At 26.9% G+C, this 16,817-nt stretch overlaps 1 protein-coding gene across 5 annotated transcripts; it reads right to left on the bottom strand.

Moving 5' to 3' along the window:
* Nucleotides 1–1,559: 1,559 nt before the first annotated feature.
* LOC113550598 (GRB10-interacting GYF protein 2) lies at nucleotides 1,560–16,660 on the bottom strand. 5 transcript variants are annotated; one of them, XM_026952533.1, is made up of 23 exons: nucleotides 16,184–16,660; nucleotides 15,059–15,140; nucleotides 13,355–13,547; nucleotides 13,050–13,286; nucleotides 12,280–12,575; nucleotides 12,105–12,219; nucleotides 11,920–12,034; nucleotides 11,103–11,450; nucleotides 10,719–10,889; nucleotides 10,507–10,664; nucleotides 10,311–10,441; nucleotides 10,097–10,184; nucleotides 9,828–10,028; nucleotides 9,528–9,767; nucleotides 9,272–9,469; nucleotides 9,089–9,144; nucleotides 8,902–9,013; nucleotides 7,708–7,910; nucleotides 6,103–6,283; nucleotides 4,875–5,199; nucleotides 4,302–4,526; nucleotides 4,068–4,240; nucleotides 1,560–1,843 (listed from the first exon to the last, which is right to left on the bottom strand). In XM_026952533.1, the coding sequence occupies exons 2-23, from the start codon at nucleotides 15,088–15,090 to the stop codon at nucleotides 1,733–1,735; spliced, it is 3,909 nt and encodes a 1,302-aa protein (XP_026808334.1). In that variant the 5' UTR covers nucleotides 15,091–15,140; nucleotides 16,184–16,660; the 3' UTR covers nucleotides 1,560–1,732. The 5 variants fall into 5 exon arrangements, with proteins under 5 accessions (XP_026808334.1, XP_026808333.1, XP_026808335.1 ...); XM_026952532.1 differs by lacking the exon at nucleotides 16,184–16,660 and adding an exon at nucleotides 15,502–15,731; XM_026952534.1 differs by lacking the exon at nucleotides 16,184–16,660 and adding an exon at nucleotides 15,502–15,725 and having other exon boundaries at nucleotides 9,272–9,457.
* Nucleotides 16,661–16,817: the final 157 nt, after the last annotated feature.

Raw genomic sequence — 16,817 nt, 5'->3', positions numbered from 1 at the left:
ACATTTAGAACTGTTATATTATTATAATGTTGTATACTTTACAACAGAAAAATCTGACAAAAACAACACTATTTTCACATACAGCGGTGAGTCGCTCTCCACCAGTGGCGGTTTTGAGGGTGAGGCGAGTGAGGCGGCGCCTCACCTAAAATTTTGTGATAAATAATACTCAAAATGTGAACTTCTTGGTTTACTAATAGCACATATTTCGCTAATAATTTTTAACGTATTTATGACTTTATTTGAGAAAAAATGCTTCCTCGTTTCACTTTAATTTGAATTATTATTTATTATTTTATTATACTTATCATTCCGTGTATATTAACAAAAATATCTTACTGTTTAAAATTTGTTATGATAGGGGGGAGGGGTATATATAATTCGCTTCACTAAAGAAATACAACCAAAACCGCCACTGCTCTCCACCCTAACAGACAGCAGTAATCACATATTATTTAAATAGTGAATATTTTCAGAAAATGTAGTTTGGGAGGCTTTAATAATCCGGAATTCTAGAATACCTACAACTTTCCAGATCGAAAAATCCTAAATAATTAATTTAAAATACATAAATAATTGTTGTAAGGCTACATGTTGGAAATAAATGAAACTTATGTGATAAAAAACTGCCGAAATTTATAATTTTAAAACTAAATCCGACTGCCGAATTTTGATTTTATCATAGTATACTTTATAATACAAGAATAAGTCGAAAAAAATTGTTCAAGTATCAGCGTGTCAGGTAAATTAATTTAATACCAAAGTTCTTATAGATTTTATTACAGAATTTTCAACGGTTTTTAGTAACTTTTGAGCTATTTATAGTTATAAGAATTTATCTCTAAAATTCATTTGACCAATTTTTAGCTATACTAGAATCTCATTCATGATATTATATTGTAATGAGATATGTCTTAGTTGACTATTGACTTACAAGTTAATAACCAATCATATATTCAATGTTTTTGGCGAAAATTAGTTCATCATACCTTATTAATAATAGAAAAATAAATTACCATAAGTAATATAAATAAATTATAATATAGCCTTAATAATATAGGTTTACATACCGTTTCTTAGCAATTTTGTATGTAATCATAAATGATTAATTTCAAATTTAACACTACCATATAGTGACGAGTTACAATCAAATCCTACAATATGGTAAATAAGTAGAGTAATTTCTCCAGCTTTTTTTTTTTTTAGATAACTTAAGTAAAAATATACAAAAATTAAATATATATAATTTAAATGCATGCTAGTTTTTAATTTTATAATCAAAAATAAAATATACGTACGTATCTGGTACCGTTTTTTTTTTATAAAAAATTTATATATTATTCTAATATTTTTTATGGTTAATTACAATAATAGTTTAAACAACGGATTTTAGAAATGGATTTTAGGTCAATTTGTACAGTTAACAAAAAAATCAATGTTAACATTACATGCAAGCATTTGTACAAAATTTATGACAACATTAACTTAAAAAATTAACAATAGTATAATTATTAATTTTTAAATATTTACATTTAAAAATAATAATAAAAAGAAATTAATTAATTTAAATATATATATTTATCAAATAAAAAAAAGAATTTTCAACGAGAAACATGGACATATTTAATACTTAAATAAAGATTGTTTTCTTTAATTTTAAAGGGACTAAATTGTTCCTAAAAAGACCAAGATTACACAAAATGAGCTGATATGTTATCATACATGATCACTCCTATTCGCCAAGATCAAGTTCACCAACATTGATACGTTCCGAAGCGACCACATTAAAGCCAAGTACTTTATTATCTAGTGGCACCATCTTATTCCGTTTTTTGTTTTTACTCTATAAAAATAAATAGAACATTCAATTAGATTATACAGCTAAGATAAAAATAAATATTAAACAATAAAACTAAACAATAAGAAACCTTTGTCTTTACTATATAGTTCTAGCAAAACTCAAATCTTGAAAATAGAATTTCAATTTCAAGTAGGTAATAAAATAAATATGATTGAAAGTAATTAGACTAATAGAACCTACAGTTATAGCTGATCAATATTGAATACTATAGGTAAATAATAACAATTTTAATAAATAAAATAAATTCACATCTTACCAACTACTAACTATTAGATATACAGAAACAAATTATTTAGATATTATATATTTATAACCAAAGCGAGGATTTTGATGTAAAAATATTATCTTATTGAATGCAGATTTCTTAAGTCTATCAAAGAATAATCAGGTTTCATAACACGGCCAAATAAAACGTGTTCATTAATATATTTTTTATTTACCTATTCAAAAGCAAACATACAGACAATTCATCAATGTTCTGAGGAAAATGTTTAATCTATCATAAATTGAAATATAAAATATAATAAGTCATATAAATAAGGGAAAATAGATAAAAAAATTTAAAATATTGAATATTACTACAATGGTTATTTACAATTTATCAATGATAAGTTTTATTTCATAGATTTGTTTGTTTTGAATTCTATACATTTCTTTTAAAATTATAACAATTTTAAAAATGTTAAATATTTCATATTATTTTTTAATATATATTTTGACAAAAATAAGTAATAACAACATAAAGATTTACATATTTTGACATTTTTATAACATAAAAATATTATGAATATTTTTTTTGTAAACTACTGTATAGTTAATTGATAGTTATCAATGACATAGAATTATAATTTCATGATTAATAATCTTGTTAAGTATTTGAATAATTGTATTTAAATATTCTTATTTTAAAGAGTACACATTATTTTTATTTTACCATTATTAAATAACCAATATTTTAATTTTTTCTCTAAAAAACCAATAATGGTTCTAAGAATTCACAATAAGATTTTATCAATTAAGGAGATAAAAAAACAGCTAATTAAAGTTGGATTTGATATTTTTGAACCTATTAATAAATATTAACTATTTAATTTTAAAATAAAGTTAAATTTCCATAATATGTGATTGACATATAAATATTTCAATATTAACAAAAAAAGTATTCAAATTAATATTTAAATATGTATTCTAAATACATTTGAAAAGTATTCTTAGCAAGACTGTGAACTAGTTATTAAAACTATGTAGTCAACATTTAAAACGTAGTGCAATACCACAGTATTGGAGAGTATCCCATATTTATTTACCCACAATATGTGTTCAACTGTTTCAATATAAACAGATTTTGTATTAAAAGTTTATTTATCGATGGTACAATTAAAAAAGAATTTGATTACCAGAACTATATTCTATATATTTTTTATATAGATGTTTGACTAAAAAGAATTGTCTGTGTAATGAAAAAAAAAAAAATATATTTTCAAATACAATGGAAAATCAAAATATTTACCAGAATTGAAAAATAAAAATGTTATTATCTTTTATTTCATAAGTATATACAACTCATATCTACATAATAACTGTTCGTCAGGTCCATACATTTTTGGTACCATAGCTTTAATTTCTACAAATAATTTCAATAAAAGGACATATCCTATTTTGCAAAACTAGTCTGTAGCTTTAATAGAAAAATTTGTTCAATTTTGAATAATTTTTTTCTTACAAAATATTTTAATATCAGAAAAAGACTTGAAAAATGTTTCTTTACCTCTTAATATAAAAAACTTTTTAAGGAAGTAAATAAATCTTATAAAAATATAGCATAGAGATAATAAGAATTCATCAAGAAAAAATAAGAATTTCTTATATGATTTATAAGGACAAATTACATTAACAAAAATGTATGAAGAGCTATTAGGTATGTAGAAAAATATATTTTAATCAGCTTTTTAATATTGGTGCATATTTTATTTTTCTAAAAGAAAATCACTAATAGGATAGATATTAATAATGTAATATAGTATAATATATTCATACATGAAACAGATTAACATTTAATAATATTATTTTGTTTTAACAAGTACAAAATTGATTTCGTATCAAGATGAAGTTTTCAAGGAATATTATAAGACAAAAGCAGCAATTGTATAATTTAATATTATTCAAAACTATAAGTGGTATAAGCATAAATAAAACAATAACTTACTTTCATTTCTACGAAATCAGAACTCCTTTGTTTATTTTGTATTTTTAAGCGTTTGTCAAAGAATTGTTTACTGAATTCTCGAACTTCTTTATTATCACCCAGATAACTCTGAATGTAGTCCTTTACTTCATATTCAGATTCTACATCTTTTAAAAATGTCACAAATGTTGGTACTAAAGAAAAAAAGTTGTAGAGTTAAAATAGATTATAAAAAATTATTAAGTTAATACTTACTGTCAATAGTATTTTTATTGAGAGTTGCTAAATGTTTACAACACCACTGGCTAAATTCGTCCGTACAATTATTATTTTCACCTCTACTTTCTATAACCTTTTTCATTGCATTTGTTTGCTGTACAGTTTGATTTACAGTTTTTGTTACATTTTTTACATTATTTTTATTATTAACCGTCACAGCAGGTGTTTTATTTGATTTTTGAATCTGTGGTTTATCAGTATCTGAAATATAAAATAAATGTTATTTACAATAAATGATAAGTTTAACTTTGGTTTTATTTTATCAATTAATCAAGTTGTATAAAAAAAAAAACTTATATAAGTTAAAATAATAATAATAATAATTTATAAGGACGAAGAAGAAACTGCAAAAGACATGAAAGAATAGAGGCAGTATGTTGTTGAGGTAATGGACCTGGAAGGCCTATAAAAAAAGCTGAAGAAGAAGAAATAATTTATATACTTTATGTAAAGAGTTGATAAAATATTAAATTCACCAATCATAAATATATTAGCTTAAAAATACAATTGATTATAAATAAAGCAAATTATTAAATTCAAGTTACATACTCGTTTGATTGGATGATCCCCAAACAGAGTTGTTAGCCACGGGAGTAGACTGAGGAACATTTTTAGTGATTACAGTAGACCAAGACTGCATTTTTACCGCAGATCTTGCTTTTTCTTGTTTTGCCTGTTCAATTGCTACCATGGATATTTCTCGTTCAGTGCGTTCACGTTCTTTTTGTTTCATCAATTGTTCTCGTTTTTGTTCTTCAGCTTGAATTTCAGCCATAGATTTAATTTGCACTTGTTTTTTTTGATCAGCAGCAGCCCATGGTGCAGATGTTTCTATACCATTATGAGTCACTGTCTGAGGTTCTTTTTTCTTTTTCTATACAAAATAAATGAAACAATCAAAAGATAGCAAAACAACATCAGTCGTATTTCAGGTTATATTATGGTTTTTTAAATTTTTTTTTTATTTTTACAAAACAGTTTTTCTTAAAATAATAATATTGTTACATTTCTACACTTCAGTGCGCAAATGTGAACTATTGTTCGTTTCTTTTATGTTGGCTTAATAATATATACAATCAAATCTACTTAATTGAGACATATCGGGCGGTGATTTATCTATCTTAATAAACTGATGTATAATTTAACTAATACATTTATTCGGAATTGCATATTTGTCTCCATGAAGCGTTCTACTGCATTTAGTGAAGATAAGAATGCTTTATCCATGGTGTGAATAAATTATACTAGTTTTTAGAATGTAACATGTTTTTAATTCAAAATTGAACAAAAGTTCAACCTTAGAACAAAAACCAAGAATATCTCAAGCTACTATACTCTGGCCATCAAGAGAGCACTTTTGGGTGGCGACTAAAATTTGTCCGTTCTCGCGCATTCACACACGATTACATAATAGAGTGGGAAATATTTGGATACAAAACTGTGAAGCTCAGCTCAATTATTTGGATGCGTGAAAGACTTGGCTAAATAGTTTACAGAGTGTGCAATATGTTGATGCATTTAATGATTTAAATAACCCCTATTTGGTTTTTAATTGGGAGTTCATATTGATATAGTGATAGGGTCATAAAACTATAAGAAGCTTAGATGAACAAATGAGACCTTTCCTACATTAAAATTCAATATTTGTTTTTCTCTTACGCCCCAGTATTTTAAATATATATAAAAAAATGTAATGAGAGTAGCTAAACAAGTTTCTAAAAGTTAATACAATTTACTTTTACGTTAAATTAATTGTTCTAAACATAAGTTGTAATACCTTTTGTGGCTCAGTAACTATGGGAACAGCACTTGATCGAGAGGTATCTTGTTTCTTTTTATTTTCTTCTTCTTTTTTCTTCTGATCTTGTTTTTTAGTATCTTCCTTCCGTTTTAATTCATCCTTCTTTTTTTGTTCTTCTTTTTTCTTCTGTTCTTCTTTTTTTTTCAAATCAGATTTTCTAAAATAATAAAATTAATTAATAGGTTTTATTTTTAATGCATTCAAGTGATTGTTTTATCACAAACTTATTAATTCAAAAATTATGAAAATTTTTGAAAATGTTCCTTTTATATAATTTACAGTTAAAATAAAACATTTTAAAAAAATAAATAAATTTTATATTATATAGTGTTATAATTTAAGTTTATAGACTTTTTTGGATGATAATTTACATTTTAAATTTCATATTTTGGAGCAGAATTTTTTTCAGTGTATGTCACCCAATTCATAATAAGTTAAATTTCGGTCAATTAGTTAATGTCATAGGGCTAGGATTTGTATGCAATAAAAAATTGTAAAATATTCATTTTAATTTTTATAAATTATTATTTTAGTAATACAAATTATAGTTCACATTCAATAGTGCAAATACGTGTTATATGCTACGATTACATATATTTTGAAATTTTTAAATATAAATGATCGGCGATTGGATCATAGAATTGATTTGTTAAAAACATCGGTTGAAAATTGTTGTAATTTGGCATTTTTATTTGTGAATTTCAGAATTTTTAAAATAAAATCACAATAATTTTATTAAAATCACACTGAAAAAAAAAATCTGATAAATGGTGATGTACAGACAACTGAACAGTTTGTACTACATAAAAACTATTAGGATCGCATGTAATACACTAATACCCAACAAATTATATCTTATCTTGGATTTTTTATTGATACCTACATATTTTTATTAATAGTATCTATCTTTTTCCATCAAACTATTCGATATTTTATCGCATATTGTAAAATTGTATTTATAAAAATAAATTTAAGTTTGATAAAAAAAACCAAGTTATATACTTTGATCAGTTTAATTATTACAGACTCAAATACAATAAATATGATCATATAAAAATAAATAATAATAATAAATATGCAAAAATATGCATAAAGCTCAATATATGCATAATCATGCAAAATAAAAATAGTACCATTTTCATCAGAATAATATGAATCGTGGACATTACTCAGTAAAATTCCATTGGGACGTAGCAAAAAAAAAAAAAAAAACATGCTGTTGCATACAAATCCTAGCTCTGGTCATAAGCATTTATTGTTGAGCAGATATTCCTTTCTCTCCAATTCGCTCACCTATATTTTTTATACTATTACTATTCTACTATACTTTTACTTCAGAATATCAAATTAAAAATGTAAATTAACATCAAATAAAGTATAAAAACTTAAAAATTATAACATTAAATAATTTAAAATGAATTTTATCTTGGCTATAAATTCTATAAAAGAAATATTTTCAAAAATACTAATAGTTTTTGAAATAATGAATCGTTTACAATAAAAAAATCACCTTGTATCAAGAATATTAATAATTTAAAGTTTATTATAAATTATAATTTTACATAATGTAATAAATCTTACCTTTTTTTTTCTTCTTCTAAAAGTCGTTTTTCTTCCTCTTTCTTTTTTTCTTCTAACAGTCTTTTTTCTTTCTCCTCTTTCATTTTTTTTTCATATTCACGTTTTTTAGCCTGTTCTTCTTCTAATTTTTTCTTCTCAATTTTTTTCTTTTCTGCTTCTTCTTTTAATTTTTTTTCATGCTCTTTAATTTTACGTGCTTCTTCCTGAAATTATGTATAATTTTGTACAATCTATAAGTAAATGTATTGATTATACAAAGTTTTGCTTAATGTGGTCATTGGTTTAAAGAATCAACCGTTTATCGAAATCAAAATTAAAAATCCAAAACCAGTTCTTGTGTTACTAATGTTTAATTAACCTTTTATTAAAATCACCAAGTATCGGACAATTGAATCATTTTTTATAATTCTAATGGTATTTAAAACTTTCACTAAAAAGAAATAAGAATTGTTTTGAAAAAGTTAAAAGAAGCTATTCAAAACTATGTCAAAAACAATACCTTTCAGTTGTTCCAAAAGTTATAAGTACAATATTTATTTATTTTTAAATAATTAAAGATCATGTATATATTATATTAATTAAATATGGATTTTAATTTCAGGCTAATATGAAAATGAAATTAGTACAATCAAAAAAAGATAGTTTCTTCACTTTATTTTAATCTAATTTTAAATATACATATAAATATAAACTCATTAATAAAAAAAAAAAAAATGTTTTATGGAATCAACATGATCTGAATCAATGTGATCACATTAAGAAAAATTTACTGTAATTTATAAGTCAAGGAACTGGAAATTATTTTTTTATCCATATCAACTTGACATCAAATTAAATATCTACAATTATGAAAATTAAATTAAATTTTTAAATAAATGGACATAACATTAACTGTACTATACTGTACTGTATTATATAATCATCCTTTAACAATAAAAATTTAAAATATGTATGTTAGATTTAAATATTTTTTTAACTCCAATACCATTATTATGTGGAAACTTAACAGTATTATACAATCATAGAGATATACAGAAAGAGTAAATATTGCTTATAATAGTCCGGAATAAATTTAAGTAATTTACATCCAACACAAAATTGATTAACAACTTATTAAAATACTAGTACAAATACTGTTAATCCGTATTAATATTATAAAAATAATTTAGTGAATAAGTTAACAAGTATATTTACCTTCTTTTTTTCTTCTTCCAATTGAGCTTTTTCGAGTTCTTGTTTTTTTTTTAACTCTTTTTGCATTCTGGACTTCTCTGCTTCTCTTTTTTTAATCTGTTCATTTTGTTTACTATAAAACAAAACAAATTTCAGTGGTAAATAATGGTTATTTTAATGTATAAATTTGTAAGTAACAATAAAATACATTTCTTGTTTTCGAGCTTCTTGACTCCGTCTTGCTTCTTCTTTTATTGTTTCTTCCTACATGCATATAAATACATAAGTGAAATACCAGAAATAATCATAAAAATCAATAAAATCCATTGTCGTTAAACATTTATCAACAATTAGGTTGTTTTTAAATGAGTAACACGATGATTTTACTTACAATGGCTTTATGGTCGGCTCCAATAATTTTAGTATACTCTCCAGATCCCCACAACACACCTGGTGTCTGTTGAGATGTTTCAATAGAAGGTCCGGTTTGCCATCCACTAATTCCAATTGGACCATTCATTTTAGGTTTATTATCTGAACCCGTAAAATCCATACCCCATACACTCGTTTCTGTCACCTGATGTTTAATCTTACATTAATAATAATAAAAAAAAAGTAATAGAATAATTAATATTAAATGTATATACTTTGAGTGGTTTATCTTGAGGTGCACCCAATTGTCTTAAAAGATCTGATATAGGATTATTTTCTGGTTGAGCACTATTAGGTCGGATAATATTGGAACTTTGATGATGATGATTTGAGTTTACTGGGGGTGGCGTGGACGTTTTTAAACCTCCCATATTTTGTACAAGTGAATGGAGAGGGTCCATTTGTTGTGTTATTGGTTGAGGTGGCACAGAATGAATATGTTTAGGATCAATTTGCTAAAATGTATAATAATGTTTATCATATAACATATTATATTATTTTAAATTGTATATTACATGGTTGAAATGTTGTTGTTGTTGTTGCTGCTGCTGCTGTTGCTGCTGCATATGGGATAGCATCACCATTAAATTGTTATTGGGTGGTGCATTCATGGGGTGTATATTTGGTGTTGGCTGTGGTTGAGGAAGGATGGGAGCTGTAAACATTGGAGGAATTGCCGTGTTTGCTTCTACATTTCGAATATGATGCATTATCAACTAGACATACAAACAAAACAAGTTTTAAACAATTGATGAAAAATATAACCATTCAATTTAATAATTACCTGTTGTTGTTCAATGGGTGATAGGGTATTCCACCTTTCGGACTGAGATAGTTGATGAACTGCACTTTGAATAGCTAATTCCCTTTGCCTACAAAACGTATCTTTTGAGCTTTTATAACATTTTTATAAAACAATATACTACATAGCTTTAATTTTCTACTTTGTGTTATATTACCATAAAATATTGAATAGTATTTGAAAGTTAAAAACTTACTTTAAAAATAATTGCCTGTATTGGTATTGTTGCTGTTGCTGTTGAAGAACTAAAGATTCATTCATTGCAAAAGGGTTGTGTGTTGGAGGAGGTTGTACTCCTATCCGGCTACTAATTTTCACATCATGCTCCTATTAATATTAAATATATTTAATATTGATTATAAAAAAATTATTTTTTTTTAAAAATTTAATACCGAAAACGGAGTATCTGAAAATGGTACATTTCCTTTTAATCGTACAAGATCACCTAAGGAATAAAAATGTTCATCACATGCTCTCTTCACCATCAACATGTTGTCATGGAAATATCCCAAGCTATACCATTCAGCCATTTCAGTTGTCAAGAAAGGACCTAAGAATTAAACTATTATCATTATCATTCTTAAATTGTTTCCTTATGATTTACCTTGAACTTCGCCCTGAGGATCCCTATAATACCATTTGTTGTTAGTAAGAGGTGCAAGTGGAGAATGTGAAGATGGCCCTATTTTGAAATTATCACTGGTTAACCTAGACACCATTGATTCTGCCTCAGCATCCAATGTATCAATTCGATGATGAGCATTAGCATTTAAACCTAAAAATCATAATATTAAATAAAATTTAATGGTACATTAAAGTTGTAACTTAATTTTTAAGTTTTTAATGATATAAGATAAGAGTATAAAAATAAACAAAACTAGTAAATAATAGATCTAAAAAATAATTATGTAATTAATATAACTAAATTTAATTTTAAAAATTATTTTGTTTTCTGTCTGTTATGTTTGTATGTAAATAAAATACTTACTTGTTGATCGATGGATGGGATTAATATTAGTACTATCAATGTGACTTCCTAGATTAGGCATCTCTCTTAAGTTTTTAATATTTTCCATTTTATTAGGTTGACAGTCAGACATAAGTGGAATTGCTGGACTGCTTTTGCTGTGAATAACTGGAATATCTGGAACTTGTTGAATTCTTACTGGTTCAGAATGATTCATCATTACTTGTTCATTCTGTACAAATACTTCCTTAGTTATTTGGGGATTTATTTTATGTTGATGCTGCTGTCTTATGGATTTAAAACGTTCAGGGGAAGAAATTACTTCTTCATTATGTGTCGGTGAAGTAGATATTGAAGATGACACAACTTCTAAAATTTTTTTAATAAAATTACATGTAATTTATTAATATAATTTAGTGTTAATATTCATAATTTAATTTGGATACAAAATATAACCAGTAAGAAAATAATAGATTATAAATACTTTAAATAAATTGTTAATCATAACAGAAAAGTTGATTTTATGAGGACAATAATGAATATTAATAATAATTTATCTCTACCACAAGCATTTAGCTTAAAAGAAAGAGATAATCATTTATAATTTGTTACAAGTTGTGATAATAAAAAATATACAATTTTAAAATTCTTAATGATTATTACTAATACACAAGGTGAAATTTAGTGAAATAAATTATAATGAATTAGTAGAAGAGTACAATATAGATTTTGGTGAATAAAATAATACATGATTTCCTAATAATTTAGTATTTACAATATACACTTAAAATAATTAGCATTTAATTTAATTTATTGAGATTTCAAATATTGCACATACCTTCTTTTTCTTGGCCATTTAGTTGTTTATCGTCAATAGGTGATATATTTGAACTTTCTACATTATTAACACTTGTCTCATGGTTATCATTGTCTTCTTCATATTCTCGTCCCTCCTTAAAATAAAATAAAATTTTGAATACAAATTGGTTTTTAGATCTTTAAAATTAATTTATACTATCATACTTCTCTAGATATTTCATCTGCCACGTTATAGTGATGTTCTTCTTCATAATGATTATCATGGAAGGCACCAGATGAATCAAAACTTCCACCTTTTTCACCAGGATTATCAACAGCCCTACAAAATTTAGGTTATTAAAAGAAAAATATCGAAAAAAAAAATTGCAATAACAGTTACCATTCTGGTAAAGTTTCTCCCCAATCAAGTTTTCGTCGTTCTTGGGTTGTGGCATTATTCGACCATCTAGATTCACCACGATCCCATCCTTCATCTTCATCATATTTTGATGTAGGTCGTCCAGCAGGCCATCTATCATTATTATAAGAATCTGTACGAGTTCGTCCCCAACGACCATTAGATTCATCAGATTGGCCTTGAAGTGCTCCACCTCTATTTTTTCTCCACCAATTTGATTCATCTCTTCCTCTCCAATCATTTGAATATTCACCATTGCGGTTCATATTTCTTTCGTTCTAAAAAAAAATAATTTATATAGCTTAGTAAGGTTAGCATTAAGCCACACTATCTGTTTTTTTTAATCAATATCAATTGCCTAATGCAATCTCTTAATTGACAGTTCAACAAAATATTGCATACCAGACATTGAGGCTAACTCTATATTCATATCAATGGGTTTTGTTCTTATCAGCAAATAAATAGTGTGGACTGTCACTAAGCCAGACACTACACACACATAAAAGAGTAAATATGCTTAAAAAAAAAAAAACTATCGAATACAGATGGTTCAGTTAAATTTAATATTACATAGAACTAAGTAGAAAACATTGAACAAATATGTCAAAGTTAGCACCTTGCACATTTATACTATTTTTATACATTTATACTGTTAGGTAATAATGATTTTCAATAAAAATTTAAGACACTGAGTAACTTATAATCAAATACATATCAAAATAAATGTTATTTGTGAAAAATAAATATTTTACCGAATTCAGTCTCTCAAAAGGTCTGTGAGGACCTCTGTTCATTGGGGAGCCTCCACCTTCTGGGCCTTCCTCATAACCTGGTCGTGTAGTATTGTAATAATAACCACCACGACCACCTCTTCCTCTGGCACTTGTACTACCTCCACGAACTTCAATATTAGCAGTACCTCTACCACCAGTTGTTCGAACAGATGCTCTGATAATAGTATCACTATTTATACCTCGATTCCAAAGTCTCTGAAAAATCAAAAATTATAGTTTAAGATTTTAATTTAAACATTCATATGTTAAGTTTAAAAACATACAGTTTCTTCTTCAGACATTTGTTGTAAAGACAATGGATTTTGAGGTTTTTCATTATACACCATAGATAGTTCTTTAAGTGATTCTGGTGGAATATTACATGATGAAATATCGAATAAGGCTAACATTTCTTCTCGGCCATAACGATGTTCAGCAAGCTGTGGTTTTGATATACCTTGAGACATATTCCTTAACCTATTTCATAAATAGTTACATAAGTTATTCAAATAAATAAATAATGAAAAACGTTCAAAATAAAATAAAATTTAAGATTATAACCACTATCAACGAATCAACAATATTATAATACTCAACTATTTGCATAATCTAAAAGACCTAAGATCATTTTATATGAATTGCAATGAAAAATTGTATTCATACTAAAATTATAATTAACTATAAATTTGATAAACTCACTAGGGAGATCAAGTGGTGAATGAATATAGTAGTGAAATTTAATTAGTTTTAGAAAGCAAATATGATATATCAGGTATTTTTGTTAGGTTGAAAATTAAATAGTATGTAAAATACAATAATGTATTTTTAAATGTCACTAAATTCAATAATACAAGAAATATAACAAACAAAAATATGAATACATTGAATATAATATAAAAAAAATTCAATAAAAAATATGGTACATACCTAACTATAAGTGTTTTTTTTTTATATAGTAACTGTATTTATAGGTTAAAGTAATAAAAAACTATGATATAAAAAAAGAAACATAATAATTAATTAAATTTGTATAACAATTATTAAATAAATCAAATTATTGGTTTTGTAAACCATATGTAATTGTATAACAAACAAAACAAGTAAAAAGTATTAGATATATTAATGTATTAGCATTTACACTTGAAAAAAATCAAATATATGGTTAATACAAAGATTAATAATCATATAATTCTTATCTTATGGATTTTCATCAGAGGGTTTAATATTTTGCCATTTTATACAACTGCAAGGTATAATATAATTTCATAATTCTAAGATGCATGTGACAAATATTGAAACTTGAAAAATATAAAATGAAGGTTCTGAATGCTTGCCAAAAAATTACTATTTCCTATAGCCAATTAGTTTTTATGAAACAAAAATTTATTTTATTACAAATTCTATACCTACAGTGGATATTACAGATGGAGACAGTAGTTTTTTTAAATTATCTTACATAGATTAAAATAAAAAAAAATGTATTAATTTGTATTCATAAATAATCTAACATAGGAGCCATAGGTGTAACTAGAACATTTTTAATAAGTACCAGAATATGATCAAACACTAGTCAAGCATATGACTATCGACAAATTAAAGTAACTAAGAGAAAAAAATTATAAGCACTTTTATTGAGTAAATAAGTTGGATAATATTCAAACAATTAAAAAATCTAGCCAAGAAATGATGATTTTCATACAAAAAGCAATAAGTAAATTATAATGATTTTAGGATAAATTCAATACACTATGTAATATTATAATGAACTAACAGATGAAAACATTTTTAGGGAAGCAGTAATTGAGATTTATTATAGTGAAAAAAAAATAAGAACCACATGCATACTACAGTAGTAGAATTGGCACTGCGAAATTAATGAAACGTTGATTCGTTGAAGGCAATAAACGTGCACAATTGCAAGTGTCAAAAAAATAGAAGAAGATAAAATAAATAAAATATAAAGAAAACATAAACCTAGACGTGCTTACCACTCTGGACCAAACTTTATGGAATCTGTCATGATTTCACCTTTTTTTTAAAAACAAAAAAAAGTAGTACGAACGCAAAACGCTGGAACAGAAAAAAAAAAGGAGGATTCGAATATTAATTAAAAGTTAAGTAACACTAAACCTGTTGATCGTTTTTGACACGGCAATAAAGGTACACACACACACACACACACTCACAAGAGTCTAGTCTCTAAAATTTGAGTATGGTGTGTAATTCGAAAACGAGAAAATAAATTAAACAAATATTCTTTGACAAAAGGAAATTAAAATATCACAAGGAAACAAACTAAAGCACGGTACACGGCAATAAATATTGTAGTGTTCCTTACAATAAATTATTAAATATTATCAAAAACGAAAAACGGAGCGTGTATGGGGGTGGGGATCGGGGAATAGAAAAATCGAAAATTTGACCGTCTAACCTTTGGTTGAGTGTGGCAAAAACGAACTACGATGGCGACGGCTGCACGGGAAAAACAATCAGTGAAACGGGTTGCGTACAGGACTCGGGAAAATTGCGCTGATGTCTGATGGACATTCAAGAACTCATATACAGGTAATGCGGTTGCAACGGCGGAGAGCGCAGTGGAAAAATAATAATAATGCACTACACGCACCACAAATACACATACATGTATATATACATAGAATATCGAGTGACAACAAAGCAAACATAACCTAACAATTGCGCGCGGTACGGGAAACGGGACGGATCCACATCCACCACACGCCACTTGCGCTCGCCGCTGTCGAAATCTTTTCCCGTTAACCGTTGCGACTTGCAACATGCAGTCGGACTTCCGCGAGTGGCGTGAGTTCGTGATTGCAGGCAACGCGGAATACGTCAACACCGGAGAACGAGATCCCGGTCCCTAAACGGCGCTCGCCGTGTACGCAGAGGACAATAATTAATAACGATTGACGACTGATTCAGTAACAATTCGCGCTCGACACCAGCGGATCCAAATCGTTTTCGTCGGCGCAGCGTTGGTTAATCCGGCGAACGGCCGTTCCTTTTTTTTTTTTATTAAAATTATTGTTATCTACACTGATGTTATTATTGCAAATTATGCGTGCAAACGGTAAATATCATACAAGCCGTACCTGAAATAATATAATCCGGAAACGGGACAAACGACAACGGTATGACTGGCGTAGGTGCACACAGTGGGCTCGTGCGTAGAGAGGAAAAAAATGATTTTGTATTTCCTCTGCGCTTAGTGCCAGCGTATTATGTTAGAAAAAAAAAAAAAAAACGAAATGTTCGTAGACGTATGAGATGCACACAAATGTATGTATATATATTTACGTATGTATGTTTATATATATATATATGTTATATAAACCTATATATAAATTGATACGTTTGTAGACCTAGGATGGGTCATGATACGGGAGCGCGTGTGTGATACGTAGAAGGTGTAAATCGTCGGACACCATCGTCGTTGGTGGGATGGATAAGCGGGAAGGGTCGAAATAATACGACGACGGTCCCGTCCTCCAATCGACGCGCGGTCCTTTTGTTTACGTTCAAACAGCTGCTTCGGGTGCTGCTGTTCCCCCGTTGACCAGCTCGTGTAGATTGCGCTCCGGACCGTCGACGATCTGCCGTTGAATATATGCGACCCACAGATAATATAGATAAATATTAATATTATTATGTAAATCTTTACGGGCGGTGGTACCAACCCATAATTATTAGTACACCACATACCGTATAGTTTGTGTATTATCGTGA

Source organism: Rhopalosiphum maidis, chromosome 1 (genome assembly GCF_003676215.2).
Source record: "Rhopalosiphum maidis isolate BTI-1 chromosome 1, ASM367621v3, whole genome shotgun sequence".
NCBI lineage: Eukaryota > Metazoa > Arthropoda > Insecta > Hemiptera > Aphididae > Rhopalosiphum > Rhopalosiphum maidis.
This window is presented reverse-complemented; position numbering and strand designations above follow the sequence as displayed.